This window comes from Chlamydotis macqueenii, chromosome 3 (genome assembly GCF_036417535.1).
Source record: "Chlamydotis macqueenii isolate bChlMac1 chromosome 3, bChlMac1.mat, whole genome shotgun sequence".
In the NCBI taxonomy this organism is placed as follows: Eukaryota; Metazoa; Chordata; class Aves; order Otidiformes; family Otididae; genus Chlamydotis; species Chlamydotis macqueenii.
In genome coordinates this window covers 29,441,605-29,467,416 of record NC_141558.1, presented here as the reverse complement: position 1 = coordinate 29,467,416, position 25,812 = coordinate 29,441,605, and the positions used below count along the sequence as shown (strand labels likewise).

The 25,812-nt window shown below is 35.4% G+C and overlaps 1 protein-coding gene across 1 annotated transcript in view; it reads left to right on the top strand.

Annotated features, from left to right (window-relative positions):
• The window catches only part of EYS (EGF-like photoreceptor maintenance factor), an 827,426-nt gene that overhangs the window by 239,354 nt on the left and 562,260 nt on the right, over positions 1-25,812 (top strand). Inside the window, exons 15-18 of the mRNA XM_086745378.1 lie at positions 10,022-10,144; positions 11,725-11,838; positions 13,959-14,072; positions 14,524-14,637. Of these exons, the coding sequence (XP_086601504.1) occupies positions 10,022-10,144; positions 11,725-11,838; positions 13,959-14,072; positions 14,524-14,637 (465 nt within the window). The remainder of the gene's footprint in view (positions 1-10,021; positions 10,145-11,724; positions 11,839-13,958; positions 14,073-14,523; positions 14,638-25,812) is intronic.

Sequence of the window (25,812 nt, the reverse complement as noted above, 5' to 3'; positions counted from 1 at the left end):
ATTTTGGTTGTGTATTATCTTCCAAACTTAACACCATGAATGACATGAATAGCAGGCTAATGTGTGTTTATTTTTATTTTCTTATTTATCTTTCCGAATTTGACTTGAAAAAACTTTTACACTCCTGAGGAAATGCATGCCCAACTTTATCTTGTACTTCAGAAACCATTCTCTCTTAAATAAAGTCATAGAACTTACTTTCCATAACAATTTACCTCTAAAATAAAAATATTTAACCGAAGAGCTCTTTATTTAATCTACTGTCAGATCACCCTATGGGGGGCAGCTCATCCTCTTATCTCCTTATTACTGTCACACAAATTCTGAAAGGGAGGCAATGGCTCTTAGATGTGACTGATGGAGGATTGCAACGCTGCCCACTGTTTGTGCTGATTTTACTGAGAGCCTGTATTTCACTGATCTTTTTTTCAAAGATGTTAAGCCGAGTTAAAATGTCTATAATTATCAGAAGTTATAAAATATATATTAATTATTACTATTGTTGTTCATATTATTATTACTTTTGTATAAAAACATAGTTCATCACATATATTAGGTTTCTATTAAAAGTCATAGGTATTTATTTCTAAGAAATATTAAATGTTTGGAAATTATATAAACCTGTCAAATAAATACAAGCTTTGAGAACACATTAAAAAAAAAAAAAAGTAAGTTTTATCCATCAGTCTCCATTACTGGTTTTAAGGTGGTGCTGTTTTGAATAAATTGTGTACTCTGTTGAGGGAATGAAAGAGCTATTTCTCCTCATTAAACCTTAATTCTTCTTCTACTAAAAAATCTTCCTGTTCTTTTTCAGAAAAAAATAGGTTAGCATGATAGACACAATAGAAAGTTTTTGATGGTGATATACATTAAGGTAAGGCCATCAATAATGAATGAGTATTGGATATATAAGATATATTACTAAAAGTAAGTAATAGCAGCAAGTAATTATGAATCAATTCATTTAAAAGGAAGCATCAAAGAAAAATATTAAAGCAGAAAAAAAAGTCAAAATATAAGCCAACCCCTATATATTCTATTAAAGCATGACTATGGCATATATTTTGAAAAAGGACACAAGGTGTAAGAGGTGATTGGTTTTTGTTTGAACTCTAGACAGGCAGAAATATTCCTGTGTGATCTACTTGTAAATTATAGTGAAAGAAAAAAAAAACGCCAAAAAAAAAGAAAGTCCTCTAAGAAATACACTTTTATAAAAGATGCATTCTGAAAATAACTTAAAAAAATTTTTTTCTTTCCTCATTTTGTTCTTTTTTAAGAAGAAATATAGCTCCACTTCTGCTTTCTCACTGGTGGAGCACCATCATTTTAATTTGAGTTATCTTGCCACTGGTGCTCTAAATCAGGTGAGAATCAAGGCATGCTATTTCTTTATTTTCTAACTAAACTAGCAACACTTGAGTGGTAAGATACTTTTTACTTCTAGAATACTAATCTATTCCTGTGAACTATTATGATTTTTTAGGTTGAAAAAATGCCATTGCCCTAGAAGCTGAAGAGAGCTATTACATACTGACCTGTTAGCAGCATTGCTTTTCCCCTGATTCTAGTTGGTTTTGCCTGCTTTGGAAACAAATATCTCAAATATTTATTTTGGTCTTGTTACACAGAATTTGTTTAAAACATGCCGAAGTAGCATTTACAGTCACTTCTTATAGAGGAAGGAGAGGACTATGTCAGTGGTACTTAGCTTTAATTATGTGCTGAACTTTTGCCATTTTTCAGGACCTATAGTTATGTTTCATTAAGTGATATTATATTAGATTGATCTATAAGATGATGCAACAACAACAACAAAAAACCCCAAAAAAAGCAAAACTATTTCTATTAGGCAATTTCTTACTCTCATTTTTCCATTATGCATAAGAGAATTTATAAATGCCATAGTTTTTGCATATAAATTACAAAAAGGGATTATATGGGAAAGAGTCATAAATTACCTATTGGTAATAAGAAACGAGGTTATTATATTATATTCTTACTACACATCACATTCTCAGCATGTCTTGACACCCTCCTGAAAGAAGCAACATACACTGAGCACTTTGCAGTCCTTTTGATGAAATGAAAATTGATAACTCTTATTATTTCATAAGGTTTTTCTTTTTCCTTTCTACTTTTGTGGCTATATCATTCTGCAGTTGTAAAAGAGCAGTAAGTACTATTCTAATGCATCATACGACAAAATGATAAGATAGTCTGACACATTCCAGCAAGCACAGTCAGAATAACAACTTACTCTGTGGCTTCTTGGTGTAAATAATAGAGAATCTGAAGTTACCTGCTGTGGTACAGTAATCAAACTTCTGTTGTAATAGCTGTAAGTCTTCTGATGTATTTGTGTAAGATGTATAGGTTATGCCTCTGTTCTTACTTAATCCTTTTTCTCCAGGTCTAATCCATCTTTTAGTGGAACTGACAAAAATGTTCCTACAGTACTGGAAGATGTATTTGGCCTTTGTGGCCCTTTTCCCTGGTTTGAGGGTTTAGAAAAACATTGCTGAACAATAGTTCTCTTCCATCTTCTCATTAAACTGTATGGCTTGAGGTCCAGCCTGTCTAAAGCAGTAGAAATGGTCATTCAAGTCAGGCTGCTAAGAGAGAAGTGATGCATTCATTAGCCCTCACTGGCAGAAAGAAATTCTAGACAAGGAGAGAATGAAGAGAAAGAAAGTGAGAGAAAGGTCAGAGATGTTACAGAATTTTGAAGATCACTAGCAGTAAAGTTTATGAAGTCATTCCTTTTAAAAGAACTTTCTAGATAATTAACTTCTGTTCTGCTGTTTTGCTCTATATTCCAGAAGACACAAAGTACCTGTTTTGTTTTGGTTTTTTGTTTGTTTTTTTTTTTAAAAAAAAGGGAGAGAAATGTACACCTGATATTTGGGTAATTCTTTAGAAGAGAGAAAGGAAAGTGTCGATCTCCTTCTTAACAAAGAGAGAAAGTTGTTGACATACAATGCCAAGACGTTTTCAACATCCTTTCTGCTTGACCTTAAGGAAAAAAAGTCAACTACATTAAACTGTCTAAAAATAAGCTCTTTGACAGTAAAAAAAATAAAAAAAGAATAATCTATAAAACACTTAGATGAAAATGTATACTTTAAAGTCTGTTTGGACATGACTTCAGCTGTGGTATTTCAAAATGATTCAGAGCAATTTCAGAGCTGTTGGCTTGTGGATAGGTCAAAAAACAGAAAGGTAGGAGAGAGCAGAGGTGAAGTATAGAACTGTCAAGTCTAACTTGAATTCTTGAGAAAAATACTAGAGAAAATGTAAAGATGAACTATTCATAAACATCTGAAACCAACAAAAGATGACAGTCAGTTACTAGGTAACATGGATTTCTCAAGATAAAAATGTGTGAAACCATTGCAATTTCTGTTCTCCGGTGGTAATAAACCTTCAGGATAAGGAAGAAGTAGGCGATATATATCTTGAGTGCATTAACATGCTTATAAGGAAACAAGGGAACACTGTCTCAGTGAAACTACTACTAAACGACATGTAACTCACTGGAAAAAAATAGTAAAGGACTACAGTGATTCAGTGTGGAAAAGAATTTCACTGGGAGTATTTTGGGTCTACTAATGTTCTTCATCAATGTTTTTATCAATGAGCTGTATGACGGAATTGGGAATATTGTGACTGAACTTGCAGATGGCACCAATCTGGGAGTGAGACAGGCAAAAACTCTAGTAATGGTCTGGAAAAGAAAGAAGATTCAGTTGAGTAAGATGCATCTTCTTTGGCAGTCATAAACAAATACATACACATTGGCAGTAATCTGCAAAAACAGGTCCAGAGAATTCAAACTGAATGGGATTCAGTAATGCACTGGTGTTGTGGAAGACAAAATTGCCAAGCTGAGATATTTGGTCAGGATTTCTGCTTGTGCAAGAAGTGATGTGGCTCCTTGACATACGTCAGAGTGTACGAGCAGGTTCCTGCTGATCTGACCTTGCCTTGCTAACTTTGACTTGCCAGCTTCATCTCAGACCTACCTTGTCACTGCAGGTTGTCTTGTCCTCATTGGGCTGTGGCAGATCCTAGTTACCATCATTGGACCTGCTCACCTCTTCTCATTTGGGTACTGTGGGATTGTAATGCTTCTCAGTGAGGTCGTGCCCTGCCTGCCTCACTGTCATATTCCCAATATGAATAATAAAAGTCGATTTAAATTATTAAACTAAACCTAGCTGAACACAGTACTTTAAAAAATGGTGTTAACACCATGTTAACACCTGCCATACGGAGTCACCACGTGATGTGACTGGATTGTGTGTGTTGCCAACCATTACCCATTGTCCTGGTTTTATTTAGTAAGAAGCTGCTAGAAGTTGTTTCCCCTTTGTCCAGTGGACTTGGCCGGGCCTATGGCAGACCCGCTGCTGGCCAAGGCCAAGTAAATTGGTAGTAGAATGTTCCGTGATAACACCTCTGTGATAACGTATTTAAGAACAGGAAAAAACAGGAAGGAAAAAAATAAGAAAATCAAGATATTAAGAAGCTGAAGCGGGGGCAGAGAGGGGGAGGTGCGAGCCTTGTGGGCCCTGTAGGCCTCACCCTCTGGCCTCCTGCTGGGTGGCCGACTGGGGCCAACTTGGCCCAGGCTGGCTGCAAGAAGTGAAGAAGAGAGAAGATGTGAAGAGAATCTGAGAGGCGTCTGCCTTCCTGTTGTGAAGAATTTATTGTGAGAGGAACGGCTACAGATGCCAAGGTCAGTGAAGGAGGGGGAGGAGTAATGCTGCTCCTGGCTGAGATTCCCCTGCAGCCCATGGTGAGGCAGGCTGTTCCCCTGCAGTCCATGGAGGCCCATGGAGGAGCAGAGATCCACCTGCAGACCGTGGAGGACCCCACACTGAGGCAGGCGGATGTCTAAAAGAGGCTGTGGCCGGTGGAGGGCCTGCTGGGGCAGCTGTTCTGGATGAACTGTATCCCATTAAAAAAATGACCCATGATGGAGGAGTTCACAAAGGACCATAGCCCATGGGAGGGACCCCACGCTGGAGCAGGGGAGGAATGCGAGGAGTTCTTCCCCCAAGAAAGAAGGAGCGGTATGAAGCAAGAAGTGATGAACTGACCACAACTCCCATTCCCTCTTCCCCCCTGTGCTGCTTTTGGAGGGGAAAAGAAGGTAGAGATAATGTTGAGCCTGGGAAGAGGGAGGAGTGGGGGGAAGTTACTTTGTTCTCTTTCTCATTATACTGCTTTGGTTTTAGTAATAAATGAATAGTTTTCCCCAAGCTGAGTCTGTTTTGCCTGTAACGGTAACTAAGGATTTCTCCCTGTCCTTATCTCAATCCTTGAGCCTTTTTCTTATATTATCTCTCCCTATTCTCTCAGAGGGTGGGGGGAATGAGAGAGAGGCTGTGTAGTCCGGTCCTGATCGGGATTGAACTACGACACCCGTCTCCTAAAGCCTATTAATATTTATTGCTCTAAAGGATCTATGCCTCTGTATGGAGCTGTAGGTATTCAGATCTTGATTCATTGGTGAATGAAGATTATTATCAAAAAAGCACTGGTGTTCAATAAGTAGTGACCAAACTGTTAGAGAACAGCTTGGTACTGTTTGAGAACTCAGTTTAATCTGACAATTTGTTAATTTGTAAATACGCCAGATAACATCCACTCAGGTACACAGAGTTCATACTAGCCTGTAACTTCAGTCTGATTATACAATGGACTGCATTCATGAAATGGAAATAACAACGTCCTTTAACTCTCTTGTGTAGGAGCAAAACTGAAGCATGCATAGGTAAAAATGAATCTCCAGCGTTGAGCAGCACCAGCAAATATATCAGTGAAGGGAAATTACTGCACCTGTGCCAAGAATTTCTGCCACAGCGTGGAGGTGACTAGGACAAATTGGACAATACATACATATATTTGTTGATACCAAAGTGAGAGATTGAAGTAAGAAGGCAGGGGACTGACTGCTATTTAATATTCCTCTCCAGCCTAAATTGAACTTAAATGTTGTGTACAAGCTTTTGCTGAAAAAAAATACTTGTTCAGTCTTCCTGTCAAAAAATCATAATATAAAATTCAAAATTATTTGTAATGATGACTTTTCAGCTGCCAGTAGAGCTTTCTGAGGAATATCCAATTCAATATTATTTCATCAGAAAATGCTGACATGATGGGACATTAACTGACTTTTGGCCTTGGACATTTATTTTTTTCACTATTATTACTTAGTTGAGAAAACTTCACAAAAGGTTTAAAACTGTTGAAACATTTTATTTCAAAGCCAGATAAAAGAAGATTGTAAATCTGTTTACATTATTTTGCCTTAGCATATTTATTTATTTATTTCATAACAGCATATTCTTACAATGTGTTTCAACTTTCTTTCAGACTTTGTGTACATAAACACAAGTTCTGACTTGTCCCCAAGCTAGACTGGGAAATAAAATGACAACTGAATTTCTCGCAGGAACAGAGTACCATTTTTCAGACTGCAGTCGTTGTTAGATCAGGAAGTCTGCCTGTAAAAAGGAACAGTCTTCAGAGAATGTGAAAGCTTTCTTAAAGTTGCATGTGCATATTTTCTCAATCTCTTTTAATTTTGGAATATGAACTTTTAGAGAGTAATTTTGTTATTCTAATAAAATTGCTGAAGTCTGAATTGTCTTTACTGAGAATTAGCATGTTTTGATCTCTGAGTTCGAGAAACCATATAAGCAAGATGGATACAAAAGAGAAAATTGCATCTTACATGATGTCTTTCATAGTTGTGACTGGTTACTTCAATACCACAATCATATGTATTTACTAGAGCAGATGGTCACAGAAAAACACTTTCCTGTTGTATTATTTGAGGCAACAGCAGGATTTTTTTTCTCTGTCATCCAGTGGTGATAATTTTTCCTTTTTATTACCCTTTCTCTATTTTGTTCAACTATACTGTTATTAGTTGTATATTTTTTAATTTTTAATTTTGTATAATTTTTGCAATAAGTACAATTTTTATATTTGAAATTCTAGAGGACCCAAGCGAAAGTAGGTATTGAATAACAAAACCAATAACAATCACTTTATCTCAAAAACAAATTAATAAAATAGCTTGTATATTAGCACATCCAGTACAAATCATAAATTGGCAATCTGTTAGTATGTAAGAATCGTAATGAGAGTAAAAATATTGTCCAAGTTCTAAATGAATTTATTACATTCTGATATTTACTTCTTTAAGTCTGTTTCAGTTTTTCCCAGTTGTAATTTTAACAGGAACCATATAACTTTTTCCCCAGAAGTAATATTTTATCAATAAGAAAGAATGAATGCACATGAAATCCTGCTGGCCCTGACAATTACCCTTAATGTATGGTTCCAGTTAATAGCTTCAGATGTACCTGCCATCCAGAATATAAGGAGCAATGTAGTGAAATTGCCATAAATCACTGTGTGGCTGGACTATGTCAGAATGGATCACAATGCAAATCTCCCTGGAGAGTTGAAGTGTCACAGTCTGCCTAGTAAAAATCACTTTTGTCATGAGGCATTTCGGTTTGTCAGAAAGAAATGTCTGAAGAATGTAAATGTGGCATTTCTGAAAAAAAAAAAATATATACATATATATATTCTGTTGCTAAATTTCCATTATCTAAATTCTTGAACTAACTTTTGAGTGCCCGTAGCAGAAAAATAAACCAACATTTGCTCATTTATTTTTATAGAAAGTAGTATAATCTTAAGTACTGTTGCTGAAACTGTTTTAATGAGAAACTTCATAAAAACCTAGATGTTTAATATTACAATTGGGCCCTGAAACCACCACCTTTTTATCTTCGACTAAGTATAGTAACTTTGGCTATATTTGTCCATGCTGCAATAGTTTGATAATTAACTCAAAACATATAAATAAAAGCATACATAGGTTAAAATATTTATTTGCAATCTATAACATTATTATGAATATTAATTTTCAGTTTGTCAAACAAAAGAATCATGTTGGCTTTTCTATACTCAGTATCTCCACTTGGATGACAGTCACATAACCACATAAAATAGTTACACATATATCATTGTATAACTGTTACCATTATTGTTTAATATATCCATTTCATGTCTTTATCATAACTTTTTATATTAGTTTTATGTAGTACTTCAGTAAGCAGATGTTAACATCTATTTACAAAGGGAAAAAATTGAGAGATGCTTAATTTTTTAACAGCAGTCAACAGGGAGGAAAACTTCAGCTGTGTGAGAAAGTTGCACAGCTGGTGTTCGGGATGGAATAGAAACATAGCTTGAAGACACCTTTCTACATCTACTGATTTAGAAACCAAAGTGACTGCATGTGTAGGGCAGTTTTAATATGCATTGTCTTGTATTTATGCCTCCAAGGCTTGTTATACAAGCCAGGATTTCTTAAGCACAGCATGTTCCAGCAATTAACCCTGATGGTCAGAAGTTGCTGTCTTACCTCATCTAACCAGCTGTTCAAAAACTAAAAAATCTTCCAGATCAGGAGCTCTTCAGTTGTGCCTTAAGGACATGGTTTACATATCCTTTAATTTGAAGACTATGCTAAACTAGGCCCAAGCAGGACTGGACATTTAAAATTTTATAATGATTTATTACTCTGGATCTGCACTTAATTAAATGCTATAAAAACAGAGTTATGTTTAGTTTTTAAAGATATCACATTATACTGTAGGAACACAGATCTGTTTTAACATCTTTGACCAAAGATTCTTCCTTTTTTCCCTTGTTCAGTAAAATATTGATGAAATCAAGGTCAGATATGGGACAACTCAATGGCACACTAGAATCTGTTATATCAATACCAATGCTACTGAAGCCTAGTATTTATAATTCTTTTTTGTTTTTTTAAATGAAATGTGAAGTTCAGATCTTCAGAGATATTTGGTATCCAAGTGGGTAAGACATCGGAATTAATTATACTTAGCTCACTGAACCAAATCTCTGGTTACGTCTTTAGTGGCTTTTCATGCTGACGTTAAATAATAATAAATTGGTCTAATCTCTTTTGATCTTTGCTGGAACATTATTTTTGCAGGAATCTAAAAATCTTTAGAAACTTTTAAAGTGCTCAGTTAATAGGAGAAGACAAAACTATACTTCTTATATGTTAAGTCACTGATTTTTTAATGACAAAAGTTACGACAAAAATTTCTAAAGTTTCAAACCTGGCTTTTATATTCAGCACCTGGATCCTAGCTCCCTACACAATTATTTTTTTTAATTGCTTTATATCAATGAATTAAAGTATATTTATTGGATTTGAAAACAAATAATATTTTCTTGTTACTATTGTGTATGTTCTAAAATAAAAGTACTGTCATCAATGAACCATGCGATTTTCTTGCTGGATGATGGCTTCAGAAACTGTAATACCATGGCCAATACACCCTACCTTTGAATTTCTTTTTTAAAATTTGTGCATATGTAGCCCTCAGCAGGAAACATGGATGCTCAATGTTTCACTAGATTAGATTTCTTATTAAGTCTAACTTAGCTGGTTAAAAAAAAATCAATACCAATAAGCTGTCAAACTTGTCAGATCTCAGAATACCTGCTTTATAACAGAATGTATTGGGACAATATTCTATTTGGCTTGGAAACATAGGAAGTTTTCTTAGTGTGGTGCACGGAACACCACATTAAAAATGACCAGGCTTTTATCAAAAGTATGCTTACTGATATTTCAGTAAAAATAGGAATATCTGCATGGAACCACTTGAAGAAATTTACATTCTATCAAATACTCGTTGTATCTTGAATGGTTTTTATTATTATTGCAAGTGCTTCTTTATCATACAGTTCTTTTATTCCATTGAGAATTGATTTGTATACGAAACTGACATTTTCAAAGAAACCATAATATTTTAAAATTTTAAGAATTTAAAAATATAAGTAAAGAACACAAAAATACTTAGCAAAATTGGTCTCTCACTTGTTTGTTTTCTCAGACTAAATATGATAATAAAGTTTTCATGTTTTCCATTACTCTGTTTTTCTTCAGGTTTTACTGGTCAGTTTTGTGAAGTAGATGTTGCTGCCTGCCTGTCACAACCGTGTGGAACCTCTAGCATCTGTAAAGACATACTGGGTGGCTATCTTTGTTTCTGTGCACCTGGTTTTATAGGTGGGTTCAAAGGAGTGTTGTTTAATATCTGTTTAAGTCAGTTCTGAACCACAGACGAGAAGATAATTCAAAAGCAGCAATAGATATAGTTAGAATTGTGCTTCTGATTCAAGTAGAAGCAACATCTGTTTCGTGACACGCAAAAGTACTTGGCTGTTTAAGAGTATTCATCTGTAAAAAATACTGACTACAAGGGACTATTTCCACTCCAATAACTCTTACTTTATACTATTTTAGACAGAATGTTGTTTTACACTGCTGTGATTGCAACTTCCAGCCATATACAAGTTGGACTTAATTTATCTGCTTTGTGCTTCCTGTAACAATAAGGTTGCAGTAACAAAGGCCTCAATCGCCAAATGTACATCCAAGATGCTGGGCAGGTTTAACTACTCACGCTTAAATCTACCCTGCAGGTCATTGTCATTAGTACAGAGTCGGACTAGATTACAATTAGTTTGGTTATGTCAGCATACTGTCATGGTAATTCCAGATTATAGTGTGAAAAAAAAAAAAACCAAACTTCCTAGGTACAGATTCAGATCTTTTTGATCACCTGTATGATGAAATAATTAAGTGCAGTAGGAATTTCCTGAGTAGCAGTTCACCACATCCATTTAGATGAAATAATCTGTAATTTAATAGCTGTAGTATTTGTGTCTGTAATATAAAGAAAGGCTGTATTTTGTTTCTATGGTTGGTTCATTTTCTTATTATAAAAATACAAAGTAAAATTGTTTGACATTACTTGTGATAATTCTTAGTGAGGTCTTATTTTATTGAAATGTTTGCTTAAATTCTTATATGTAATAATAGTAGATTAGTATTTTTAGTTTATACTTTTTTCTGTGACCAAATAAAGCCCTCAAAACCCCTCTGAAACAATCAGGAACCTTTTACCTATGTTTTAGGCATAAGTAATAATAAATTTCAGGCCATTATAATCTTTTCGGATAATTCAAATACAAAATGCAAATAAATACTTTCTAAGCTTTGCTCTACATGGAAGGTCAGAAAAAATTCTAAGGCACATCATTCTCAACTAGAAATCAGTATCTATAATTTTTTCCTCCACACATTTAAAAATATATGGCAATATCTAATTTTTTTATTATTAGTTTCAAAAAAATGTTATCAAAATATTTGGCCATAATGGAAACCTTTCCCTGAATTTCCCACAGAGATCTTCATAAAAATACAGTCATTAATATATGAATGAAAAAAAAGTTATAGAGTAATACTGTGATATTTTAATATTTGGTCTTAGAAACCATACTTCAACTTTTGTGATGTTTCAGGAAAACTAAAAACTTTACTACCCTAAAATAAGAAAAGATGCAAATTTCATCTAGAAATGAATCTATAAGATTCCCATCAGATCACTGTTGAACATTATATGTTATATACGCTTCATTTTTGCCTTTAATCAACAATAAATTAATTCCTCAAAGAAAACTTATGGCTCATTGGTAAAAGTTCCCTGTACCTAACCTCAGTTATTTCATTTTGTTGGTGGTGCTTGCACTGGTGACTCACCAGTGGCATGTTCCTAATGAAGTGAATCCTTCACTTGTTTCCAGGTAATAACTGTGAGATTGAGGTGGATGAGTGTCTTAGTGACCCTTGTCACAATGGAGCTACTTGTGTTGATCATCTGAATGCCTTTAGTTGCATCTGTCAGGATGGATTTCAAGGTATTAAAAAAATCTGTAAAACTAAAACATCGTAAATTTACTTTCAGTATTAGTTGCATATATACTTATTTTAGTGTTATCTGAAGTTATAACCATGTAAATTCAGCATAAATGCATCTTGACTAAAGTTATCTACTTTGTTTTCATGACAGCATGGAACTAGGTGTTTTTTACTGGCTGGTGGCTTAGCTGTTGAAAATGGATCAGTGGGGTTCACTGAAATTTTACAAACAGCATATACTGTTTTCTGTAAGCTTTTTTAACTGCTAGCAGATTTAATACAATAGAATCAGAGAAAAAACCTGTGTGGGAAATATTTTCTTCTTGGCATATTTGTACAATTTATATAAAAAATGTAATCACTTTGATAAGTGGATGCATTAATATCTTCAGCTATTCTTTGCTTTCAGCTGAGATTAGGAATTTAAAGTACATCCATTTTCTTTTAGTGCATCATTTTTTAAATGTCATGGATTTTTAATCATTGAAATACAAAGCAATCTGCAATTCAAATGACACAGGGCAAAATATTACATTTCTACTGCTAGTTATATTCAGAACTATCACTTGCATTTCTATTTATTAAAATTATTTGAACTTCCCAAACCTCGCAATTGATGTCATTTTTCATTTATTCTTCAAATGATAAAAAATTAAATTCACTCAAATATTAGCAATGAAGTATTTTTATACTTTAAGTAGCTTTAATAAATGGTGTTCTTGTCTAAATCAGATTTCTTTTTCCATTTTCTGGGAGTACATCTGTTACTTTATCATGAACACAAGGAGTATTTCCTGTCATGTCATTGCAATACATTCTATTATATTCAATGTAATTTTATTTTCTCTTTTTCTATATTCATGTATGTCGTAGTTCAGCCCCAATCAGGACCAGACTATGCAGTCTCTCTCTCACTGCCCCCACCCTCCAAGAAAATAGGGAGAGATAATACAAGGAAAAACGGCTCGAGGTTTGAGATAAGGACAGGGAGAAAATCCTTAAAGTTACCGTCACATGCAAAACAGGCTCAACTTGGGGAAAAGTATTCATTTATTTCTAAAACTAGCAGGAGAATGAGACAGGGAACAAGATAACTTCCCTCCACCCCTCCCTCTTCCCAAGCTTAACATTATCTCTACTACCTTCTCCCCCTGCGAGTGGCACAGGGGGGAAGAGGGAATGGGGGTCGCGGTTAGTTCATCACACATTGTTTTACGCCGCTGCTTCATTGTCAGGGGAAGAAATCCTCACATTCCTCCCCTGCTCTGTTGTGGGGTTCCACCCATACGCCACAGTCCTTCCTGAAACTGCTCCAGCATGGGTCGTCTCTTCCACGGGGTGCAGTCCCTCCATAACAGCTGCCCCAGCGGGCCCTCCATGGCCCACAGCCACCTTCAGGCATCCACCTCCCCCAGTGTGGAGTCCTCCACGGGCTCCAAGTGGATCTCTGCTCCTCCATGGACCTCCATGGGCTGCAAGGGGACAACCTGCTCCACCATGGTCATCACCACAGGCTGCAGGGGAATCTTGGCCAGGAGCCGCATTACTCCTCCCCTTCCTTCTTCACTGACTTGGGCGTCTGCAGCCATTCCTCACAACAGGCTGGCAGACGCCTCTCAGGATCCTTTTTTACATCTTATTAACTTCTCATCTCCTCTCCACTTCTTGCAGCTGGGCTGGGCCGAGTTGGGCCCAGTCAGCTGCCCGGCAGGAGGCCAGAGGCTGATGCCTGCAAGGCCCATGAGGCCCCTGCCTCCCCCCCTCTGCCCCCACTCAGCTCCTTCACATCTTCTCCTCCTTTTTGTTCCAGTTTTCCCCTTCTTAAATATGTTGCTACCACCTTAGGCCCCCCCTCACTAAACAAAACCAGAAAAATGTAATAAGAAAATTTTCTCCTTTAAGCCTTAGAAATCTACTGAATCACTGTACTTTTAATCTTCTGGGAAAATTAGCAAATAGCTTAAACATTAAAAATATCAACATACTGTCATAGGTGCCCAAATTTGAATGTAAAATAGATTCCAGTATGTGAGCTATATTAACTAAAATAAATGGCAGTATTTAAATATATGTGCTATGCAGTAACTTCTCTCCTCTTTGTATGATTGTATATTTATAGGCACAACTTGTGAAGCAAATATAAATGAATGTCACTCTTCTCCATGTCTTCATAATGCATCATGTGCAGACCTTATCGGTAGCTATGAGTGCATCTGTCTACCTGGCTTTACTGGTGAGTTGTATTCATAGTAACCCTTGTTTTCCACAGTGAGGTAGTCCACAAAGCATCCATTAAGATATCATTGACTAATTTGCTTGTGTTTCCTTCTCATTTCTCTTTATCTGCCCTGGTCTAATGTTTCATTTGCATTCCAACAAACTGCAACACTGACTCCATCTGTAAACTAAATAGCACAAGATAAATTAGTCTGCATTTTAAAAGGCTTTCAAAGATTCCACACACAGGGAAGATCAGTTACCACTTATCAACTCAGAATTAAGTTGTTATGTATCTGTGGTGATAAGAATTAAATGGATGCTGACATTAGTATGTGTGGTTCTTAATTTGGCTAATTTATGTCAGTTTCTCCTCACAAGTTGCTTGAGATTCTTGTGGTTCAAATTAATTAGAAATTGGCACATGATTGTCTTACTAAGTGTTCAAATCTTTCGTCTTTTCAAAGGTGCAAGATGTGAAACAGATATAGATGAGTGTGCTTCGTTTCCCTGCATGAATGGAGCCACCTGCATTGACCAGCCTGGTAATTACTTCTGCCAATGTGTGGCTCCCTTTAAAGGTAATGAACACCAAGGGAGAGGGGAAAGCAAATATAATTAACTTTAGAAAGCATTTCTGTCAATTGTCTGATCTCATTTCACTCTTCCTACAGCATTATTAGTCCTTCATTTTCTCCAGTGAAGCTTTTAAAGTGACCAGCCAATTATCCCTTAGGCTGCAAGTAGTGTGAAGTAAACTTTGTTTATACATCTACTAGGAGTGTTTATTTATTAATCAAAATGGATACTTTAAAATCAATTTGTTAACAGAATAAAACTACAAAATGAGAGGCATATGACCATTAAGTTGCCATCACAAAGATCGGTTGCCTTTCTACACATTTTTCTCTCTAATTTGATTGGTCATAGCATTCTCTAAATTATTTTTTCATTCTCAAAAAAAATAGTTATCTTGTAATCCATAAGTTGTGTGTCATTTTTTCTGTTGATGCTTTTAAAGGAAATACACTTACAATGCTAGATTTATTGTGACCTTTTTCATATAAATTGTTGGGGTTTAATTGTTGGGGTCTAAACACTCATTGCAAAAATAATTTAAAATAGCAAATTGTTTGGTGTTCTTGACCAAATCGAGTTCAATAGATAATTTCAGTTAAAGGCGCTTGTTGATTTATAAATTAAATACAAACACATTTTTCCTCCTGCAGTTCAAGATAATGATACATACTTAGGATTCCAGAATAATCATTAAAAGGCAATTTTATTGGTATGTTGAGACAGCAGGGCTTTTCCCCTTTAGGGAAGATGGTTGCATGAAATGAGAAAAGAGTGAGCTCTAATGTTTGTTCTTATTATTTTAGTTACTGGTCAAAATTTAGTTTGTCATTTTTATTAGTTTTAATTTATGCTCTGCTGAATAAAATATAGTATAATAGCAAATAAATGAGTAGTGCAGTATCAGAATTGCCTCTGCTCAGGAAGATGTGAAATAGTTTTCAGTAAATGGTTAGAAATACTGGTCTCTTAAGTACTTGTTGTACAAAGAGCCAGACTTTCAGAACATTTTGGTATTCATTTAGATATTTAAGTAAGTTATTAACATTTCAGAACATTTCTGTAGTCATTCTTCAAGAAGCTAGCAGTGTCTAATACTCTCGATGGAAAAGTTAAACCCTGCTGGTAAGATTCATAAACAGTAACTGAGATCCTCTGAAAACATACTTGGTAACAGGATGTCTAGAATCTATAGGATTCTTGTTGAAATAAAAGATTTTTTGAGATTGTTTATGTCTTTGCAGGTCTACTCAGGAACTTTCAAGATCAAATTCTTATACTGATGTTATCTAGATTTATGATGATATAAATAAAAGCAGAATTAGTTTCCTATGAAAACTCTACCTCAGTCTCACACCATCTGTTTATTTAGTATTAAACTGCTGTAAACATAGTCTTAAACAGATTCACATTAAGCCAACATAACAGGTAGTTAAACTATGTTCTCTAATTGTGTGGAAATTTTCGGGTTGCTGTAATGAATACCTTTGTGTGTACTAATTACAGATTACAGAATTGCTTTAATAAGAAAGTAAATACATGGTATTAATGGTAGAATTTATATAGGAATATCTGGTTTATTTTTTGAATATTTTTAACATTTTTTTTTTTGCTTCTTCCGGTATTCTCAGTGGAAAAGTATAAATGCTATATATGAATGCTGTCATTTACTTGGAAAGCCATCTGTAGTTGCATCTCTATAATACACTGTAATGATTTTATTCTCCCATCACAAAATCTGATTTGAAGTGTATGAACCACTACTAGGAACATATTGGTTGATCAGGATGTGTGCAACAGACCTCTACTATATAGAACGCAGAATTAAGGAATTCAGAGCATGACTTGGGATTTGGACATTCAGGTGCATTCATACAAAAAGTAGCCTGTCAGATTAAGCTAGAAATTTATTATATCTATTGAACCTGTTTGCATACATTTATCTTTCTTCCCAGTCTTCTTGACTATTCTTATTTGTGTATTTTGACAAGGAGACTATGCAAGATTACCACCAGAAAGTTTTGATTTTTCCATTTTCCTTTTTCTTCCCCTTTATTACCTTTTCTTTTTAAAAAGAAAATATAAAAATATTTGATTTTTTTTATTCTTTGCATTTCACTTATTTTGAGAGCAAGTACAGCTACTTCTCATTTTTGTGCTGCAAAATTTTTGATATCCTGAATATATACTTTTATATTTTAATGAAATTTACATTAGTCCTACATGAATATGAAAAAGCCCCAGCAATTTTACTGACATATTTTGTAAACTCATAGTTTTCTTGTGTGTGTTTTTTTTCATAAACCATAGATTTGATTACTTTGAAAAAATGTTTTAACTCATTTCACTGGTTTCCATATAAGCCCCCTTTAGGTACCAGAAGGCCACTATAAGGTGTGCCCAGAGCCTTCTCTTCTCCAGGCTGAACAGCCCCAACTCTCTCAGCCTGTCCTCATAGGAGAGGTGCTCCAGCCCTCTGATCGTCTTTGTGGCACTTCTCTGGACTCACTCCAACAGGTCCATGTCCTTCTTATGTTGGGGGCTCCAGAGCTGGATGCAGTACTCCAGGTGGGGTCTCATGAGAGCAAGAACAGAGGGGGAGAATCACCTCCCTTAAGCTGCTGGCCATTTTCTTTTGATGCAGCCCAGGATGCAGTTGGCTTTCTGTATTGCAAGCACACATTGCTGGCTCATGTTGAGCTTCTCATCCACCAGTACCCCCAGGTCCTTCTCCTCAGGGCTGCTCTCTATCCATTCTCTGCCCAGCCTATATTTGTGCTTGGGATTGCCCAGACCCACGTGCAGGACCTTGTACTTGGCCTGGTTGAACTTCATGAGGTTTGTATGGGCCCACCTCTCCAGCCTGTCAAGGTCCCTCTGGATGGCATCTCATCCCTCCAGCATGTCAATCACACCACACAGCTTGGTGTCATCTGTAAGCTTGCTGATAGTATACTCTATCCCACTGTCTATGTCACCAACAGATATTTTAAACAAGGCTGGTCCCAATAATGACCCCTAAGGAATGCCACTCGTCAGCGGTCTCCATTTGGACATCGACCACAACTGTCCATTGACAGCTACTCTTTGAGTGCGGCCATCCAGTAAATTCCTTATCCATTGAGCAGTCCGTCCATCAAATCCATGCCTCTCCAACTTAGAGAGAAGGATGTTGTGCGGGATAGTGTCAAATGCTTTGCACAAGTCCAGGTAGATGACATCACTTTGTCATCCATTGTCCACCGATGCTGTAACCCTGTCATAGAAGGCCACCAAATTGTTCAGGCACAATTTGCCCTGACCAGTGGTGACAGTGTGGGCTGTCACCAATCACCTCCTTATTCTCCATGTGCCTTAGCATGGTTTCCAAGAGAATCTGCTTCACGATCTTGCCAGGCACAGAGGTGAGACTGACTGGGCTGTAGCTCTCTGGATCCTCCTTCTTTCCCTTTTTAAAAACAAGGATTACGTTTCCCCTTTTCCAGTCAGCAGGAACCTCACCAGATTGTCATGGCTTTTCAAATATGATGGACAGTGGCTTTGTGACTTCATCCACTAGTTCCCTCAGGAACTGCATCTCATCAGGTCCCATGGACTTGTGCACCTTCAGGTTCCTTAGATGGTCTTGAACCTGATCTTCTCCTACAATGGGCAGTTCTTCATTCTGCCAGACCCTACTTTTGCCTTCTGTGACTTAAGCGATGTGGCTAGAGCCCTCGCTGATGAAGACCAAAGTCATTGAGTACCTCAGCCTTCTCCATGTCCTGGGTAACCAGATCTCCCATTTCCTCCTGGAGAGGGCCCACATTTTCCCTGGTCTTCCTTTCATCCCTCCTGTACCTAAAGAAGCTTTTCTTTTAGCACTTGATGTCCCTGTACAGATTTCATTCTGTCAGGGGTTTAGCCTTCCTTACCTAATCCCTTGCCACTTGACAATTTCTCTGTATTCATCCCAGGCTACGTGTCCCTGCTTCCACCCTCTATATGATTCCTTTTTGGTTTTTAGTTGGTCCAGGAGCTCCGTGTTCATCCATGTAGGCCTCCTGGCATTTTTGCCCAGCTTCCTCTTTGTTAGGATGCATTGTTCTTGAGCTTGGAGGAGACGATCCTTGAATATTAACCAGTTTTCTTTAGCCTCTCTTCCCTCCAGGGCTTTATCTTATGGTACTCTGCATAGCAGATCCCTTAAGGGGCCAAAGACTGCTCTCCTGAAGTCCAGGGTAGTGAGCTTGCTGCACGCCCTCCTTGCTGCCCCAAGGATCCTGAACTCCACCATTTCATGGTCACTGCAGCCAAGGCTGCTCTTGAGCTATTATGAGCTTGATTCCATTACAGTATCCTACCTGGGGAGTTATTACAATAACTTTTCTATCATTATAGTCATTCTACAATTGTAGCCTTTCTATAATAGAAGCACAGTTATTACAGGACTGATATTAAATGCTTCAGAAGCAATCAGAGTGTGTGTGAAACATATTGTGAGACACTATCTCATTTAGGAGTCCTAACAGTTTCATGGAAGGCAGGATGAAAGCTCCCATGTTTCTATCAGGAAATACTGTCTAATTCCATTAAAAATTCACACATAATTCAAGAACAGTACTATTAGTTAGTTTTATAATCCCCATTGTTGTATTTTATCTCTATATAAAATATATATTTCTATTTTATCTACATTTATATCCATGCTGTTCCTTCCATATGGAAGCATGTTAAATGAAGACCTGAAAGTATTTCTTTACAGAGTATAATAGGAAGCAGAAATTGATAATGATAATATATTGAAATCAACATGTCCTTTAATTTTCAATGAAAGAGAGGAAGATTCCTCATTCTTTTATGCTAAGGAGTAAAAATATATTTGTCAAAACCTCAAACCTACCATGTTTTTCAGTCCCTTGCTAATCTCCATTAAAATTTAGCAAAGTACTTTTTTTTGCCTTAAGCTATTTATTTTGTTATAAGGCTGAAACATACTCATTATATTCTTCCATCTATGCCAGCAAAATCAGAACTGTCTTTTTAGATTGACAAAGTTTTATTTGCTTTCCTTAAAGTCTTCCTACATCTTACAGCTGGAGAATCACATCAGTTTATAGGTTTCATCAGGCTCTTGCTCAGTTTTATGAAGGGAAGGGGGAGGAATGCCTCCAGTTCATTCAGTTGTTCAAAGACATCTTAGTAGAAAAGGTGCTCAAATGCTCCACTGATAAAATTGGTTGACTGTTTCTTAGTCAAACTGGCCAGCTACAAAGCAGATTATTCTTTCTTACACTTCTGAATTTTTCTAGTATTACATATCTGTTTTCAAGGTACTTCTTCATGCTTCACCACAATTATTAGCTTTCATGCATATTTAAATGTATTGGTGTTTTTAGTGTTTTGTAAGAACCTTGCAGTATATTCAAATATTCCTCTAACAGCCAGGTCTGTAGTAATAAATGCAAGTTTACTGTTCACAGCTTTGAAGTGCCAACATTTTTATCTATCACACAGCCACATCAATGAAGTTAGTCATAACTATTAGACATCAGTCCTTGCTGAGAGTGTGGCAAAGTGGGATTGTTCCTGTATTAGGCATGTTGCTTTTCAGCATTCTTTGCATGCAAAATGAAAATGATCCCACTACAACTTCTAGACCCACTCATTTTTACAGAAATTAAAGTAGGACTTATAAGGATGATTTATTCTTACTTGAAACTGAAAGCTAAGAACAGATCTTGCACTCCCACACCAGAACTGCAATTTTTTCCCATTTTCTACACTGGAAAAAATGAACCAAAATACTTTACCAACACTTCTGTTCTGACCCATGGACTAAGCCATTATTCTGCTATTCCCAAAGAAAGCTCAGGAAGGAAGAAAGTATTAAAATGTAACTTTAAGGTAGATTTGATATGTGATAACCCCATAAGAGTTTACATTAATATTTTATCTTTTTTCTTTAAAAAAAGAAAAAAGCTGATGAGTAACTCGTTTTTATTAAATTGAGCAAAGAAGTTTATCCTTTGATTCAAATTATTACATGAGTCATTTAAAAAATGCACTATATGTGTTTGTTCTAGATTTAAGGTATGACCTTTTTAATCAAATATATGTAATTGTAGAGGAAAATTGTAATTCAGTTCTGAGGAAACATCTACTTATTTGTTGCAGCCTTAATGACATGTGTCTCCAAATGTGTTCCATTTAAGATTAAAGCAAAAATGGTAATTGGCCATTAAACACGTTGCAAAAGAAAGTAAACTAGTGAGAAAGGCAACTCAGCAGGAAAAAAAATGCTTAAGCCTGTTGAAAAGCAAGAGTAATAATGGAGTTTTCAGCACAAGACACTCCATTATGGGAACAGCTAATTACAAAACAGATAATAAGTAAGAAATGTAAGTGCTCATGAAGGCAAAAAAAAAAACCTAGAGTAGAGATAATGGAGCAATTACTTTTTCAGTGCTCACAGGCCAAATCTGAGTCTTTCCTGTGCCAAGCCCCATGCAAAAAGGCAGTTTTGCAAAACCTGTAGCTCTTTCTAGCATATCTGTGTTAGACCATAAAATAATATCTCCTGTTAACATAAGTTTACATCTGGTTTTGCTACCCTCTTGACACTGAACAGCCAAATAAAGTTTTATTTAGGGGAAAAATGGTGCATAGAGCTGTGAAGGGCGCTTTGCATCTACATAGGAGTTTTTTGTGGGTAGGGGAGCAGAGTGGCCACGTTTGTGGTATATTACCTAGAAATCATGCATTGCCTCTAAGCAATAAAGAAGGTTGGTCTAAAAGTCTATGCAATGCCTAAATGGGAATCAGTAAGAACTGGGACTTGCTGTTGGCTCATATAGGAGGTCACTGCAGAACTTCTTTGGAATTTTTTTTTCTGGTATTTATACTGATTTTTATACCTTTTCTAAAAATTGTCATCTAGATATATAAATTCAGATGTTTCTGCTTCCAAAATGAAACAATTTAGAGAGCAAGTCTTTTGCCTAGCTATTTCTAGTGTCAATTCAGACACTCTTGGGTACATTAAATATCCACTAGGGTCTGGCAGATATGACAAGATCTGTAGGAGACCCATGGCCTTCCAGAACTGCACTGAGAACCCAAAGGCATCTCTAAAAGCCCTGGTTGCTTAACTCTGTCCATACAAATTCAGTGAGGTATATGTTGTAGTTAAAGCTCTGCTTTCAGTTTCCACCTTGGGACATATCTTGATCCATAATAAAAATTTTCTAAACCTTTACAGCCGTGAGTACTCTGGGAATACTGTATGTGTAAACCTAGTCATCTACAGCAGATAAGGGATTTTCATTTCATTAGTCATTCTGTAAGAATGGTGCACGAGAACCTTGCTTACAGGGAGGAGATTTAAGTTATGAAGATGGTACAAGGTATATTCATTGCAAATGAGAATCTGTATGTCTCTGTCCCCTAATTTTCCAGGAAGTATGTACATAGCATAATTTTTCAAAGACTTAAAACATGGATATGTTTTCCCTGGCTGCCCTCCATATTATGAGGGCATTGCTGTTACTCAAAGAAAAGTTTATCAAATTACGGGTGGGTTTGTGGCTGGTAAAACAAATGTTTGCAGCTTTATTTTTCTACATGTGTAAGTTCATCTGCCAATACACAAATAAAAGTAATTCCTGATATCAGCTGCTATAAAAAATGTCTGGCCAATCTGTAAAATTTTGAGAAAATGAAACCAGGATCTTAAAACACAGGAGGATTTGGCCACCTGAACTAAAGGTGTCCATTACCATATCTGAAAATGACACTGACAGGTCCTAGACCATAAGGAAAAACTGAGCTGATACCAGCTTTCTGTAACTTTTCCACATATAAGAGTAATTTCAGTCAAATTCCAATGTAGTAAACAAAGATAATATAAAAAAAAATGAAAAGAAAATAATTCCTATATACTTCAGTAGGAAATAAATTTGTCATAATTGTTTCCTTAGTAGCAGTTGTCTTTTATTTTCTGAGAAAGAGTGAAGCATGCTTTTATGTTGAAATGTGAAATGCACAAATGTGGATATAGACGTAATTTCACTGTTTAGTAGTTATAAGCTTGTATATTTTAGAACAAAAAAAATGCACCTGAATAATATATTCAATTTCTGGTTTTGTCTATTTTTACAGAAATTTATACAGGTATGGAGCAATAATATATGCATCTCTGTGTAAAGTTTGTGATGTGGGTCTGTCTCATGCTTTGTTCCAGCATTATTGCATGGCATGCATTATCATATACAATTAAGGAAATGGTTTTTACTTGAAAAGTGCTAAGTATTGCTTTTCAAATATCCTTCCTTTAAAAACCAAGCAAAAAAAAAAAACTTATTGATTTTCAATTAGTATGGATTTCACAGAAAATCTCTTTTCACAGATATTAGATATAGAATCACAAATAAATTTCTTTCATGAAAATACAATTTGCATTTCAAGTAAAAGAATGGGTTTGCTATAAATTTGAACTGAAAGAAAAGACTTGCTCTATTTTTAGAGCAATACTTTGCTTAATTTCAAGTAATATCAATACATGCATGCTTCTGTGGGTATTTTTTTTCTTTCTACTTCTGTTTTTTTACTTGCATTTTAATCACTTCAGTTGTGGAGGCATTTTGTTTTCCTATGCCACAAAATACATCAAGTTAGACATCCAGTTTATAAAATAATGTCAATCTTAGAGGTACATTTGAACTTTTCGAAGTTATAAAAAATGACAATTTTGAACTTTTAAGAGGTGGTTTCATATGTAACATTAAGATGTTTAATCATTAGAGTTGAAGAGACCTCAAATTTTAGCCATCTAACTTATTGCTCATTAGCATTCCTTGGATTTTTTGATAAGTTTATGAAAGCTGTTGAGGGTGGGAGCCATTGAGCTGTATAAAGTTGGTGAAAACCAAAACACAGATTTCTCTGAATGATCAAATATTTTTTTAAAAATTAAAATTATTGTATCCACTAGTTTCAAAAGAACATATTTGGGAAGAACAGAAAGCTGCATATAGATTTGGGGCAGGGATTTGGGGGTTTTCTTGGGGGGGTTATATAGCCTTATAGTGCCTTTGTACACTGGATTATCTCCCATAACTAAACATATTTTTACTTTTATTAAACGGCACTCAATTTACTTACTTTACCTTGGAAAACAGTGGTGATTCACTTCAATGTTAGACGTGTCTTTTAGCTCTGTTCTTAAAAGGTGAGTTACAGAAAGACTGAAACTTACTGCTGTTGCAGTGATGTTATGATAATAAAGGAAAAAAAAAAACCTAAAAACATTGAAAACATCTAAGAAGACATTTATTATGGAAGATTCACATCAGTCATTGGCTTTTACTTCATATGTGAAATTAGTTTAGTATTATTTTGAAAAAATTGTCTCTACACTCTGAACTTAATCAGTAAACTAAACAATGTAAATTTACATAAAAATATTCCTGAGTTAACAAGAACTTCTGAAAATTTTCATGTATTCATGGAAGCCATAGAGAATCAATCTGTTGCAGATTTTCTCTCTGTTCTTTCCTTACTGACATCCTTTAAGCTGGTGTAATTTTCTCATTTCATTGAAGCAAAATGCTATTAACTTCATTCATATGATACACATTCTGTTTCATCAAATTTATAACAATGATGAAGACACTCTAAGCAAGTGTACTGATAACCAATGATATGAGTGTCGTAAGGTTACTGGAGCTAGATCCCAATAAAATAAAATAAATAAAAAATCTTTCAGTTAGTCAGTGTCTAAAGATCAGATCAGCATTACAGTTTCTGCTGGAGACTGTGACACTCACTTCATAACTTCACGGCGCAATTACTTCCTCTGATCCCAGTCTGGTGCCTAAGGGTTTGTTCTTCTTCTCTTGTCCAAACCCTGACATGGACCACTTGGCAATGATGGCACTTCATCTGTCCTGAGAACCTTCTGTCCTCATAAGTGCGTATTTAACACCAGACTACTTGGTATTAGTTAGGAAATTGCCATCCAAATGGCACACTTGTTGTTCTGCTACTAGCCATAGACAGTTTATTTTCACTATATTGTCATAATCATGCTAGCAATTTGCAATCAGATATATTTTTTCATTGATTCAGTCCATACTTTTACAGCAAAATGCTGACTTTGAAAGCTGTTGTCAGATTTAATTCCTTAAAATGTTAGTAGCAAATGTTTTTTTATTAAATTATTTTCCAAAAAGAACAACAACATTGACGAGATGTCATTTCTGATTATAAGCTAATTCTGTAGCACACATCAAAATGTTTCATATACAGATTTATGCTGAGCAAATAAAACAAATATCAATTGTTTCACATAAAGAAATGAAAACTTATCTTGGGTAATTTATTTCCTATGTCATTTTTATAAATCATGCTTTTTGAGTTTTAATAATAGCATTAACAGAATAGTCTTTTTCAGAAAAAAAAATCTATTTTCATTTATGACATTTAGAAATTCTACTGTAGAAGTATTATAAGTAAACAGAGTAGAAAAGAGAACTGGTCAATATGGTAGGATTAAATTTCTGAATATGCTTCTCATTCTTAAACAAACAAGAAGAGGATTTTCCAAATAAATTATTCATTATTTGATACATATTGTGTGCTAATAGAGAAGTATAGTATATGTTACGAGTATATGCTTCTATATAGAGAGAGACAATTATAATATTTAATCCAATATATTGTGCCATTGAAAAGAAAATTGTCCTTCAACTGACTGTGTAATTTAATCATTTGTGCATATTCTTTTGAGGTTTGTTGAGGTTTATTCTAACATGGAGGCCTTCAACTATCTAGTAAAGACAATCTATTCTTGTTATCAATAAAATATAGCCAAGAATTAAACAAGCAACAAGGTTAAACTTGTCTAATAGAAATAAGCACGGTTGGAAAGATGTGCTGAACTTAATTCATTAACGAACTTTTGTGTTTGATTCTTTCACATTTGATCTGTTTAGCATACTTTCTTTCTCTTTTTTGCCAGCTAACTGTGTTTAGTGTACATAGTGAAGATTACTCTATGATGGCCAATTTAAAAATCCTGTCAGTGGGAGAAGATAGATAGTTTATAATTGTTTCCCTGACACAGGATTCCTTTCTGTCAACAATCACAGACTTACTATTTCAGAAATTTACCAGATCAAGTGAGAACTTTCCTATATCTA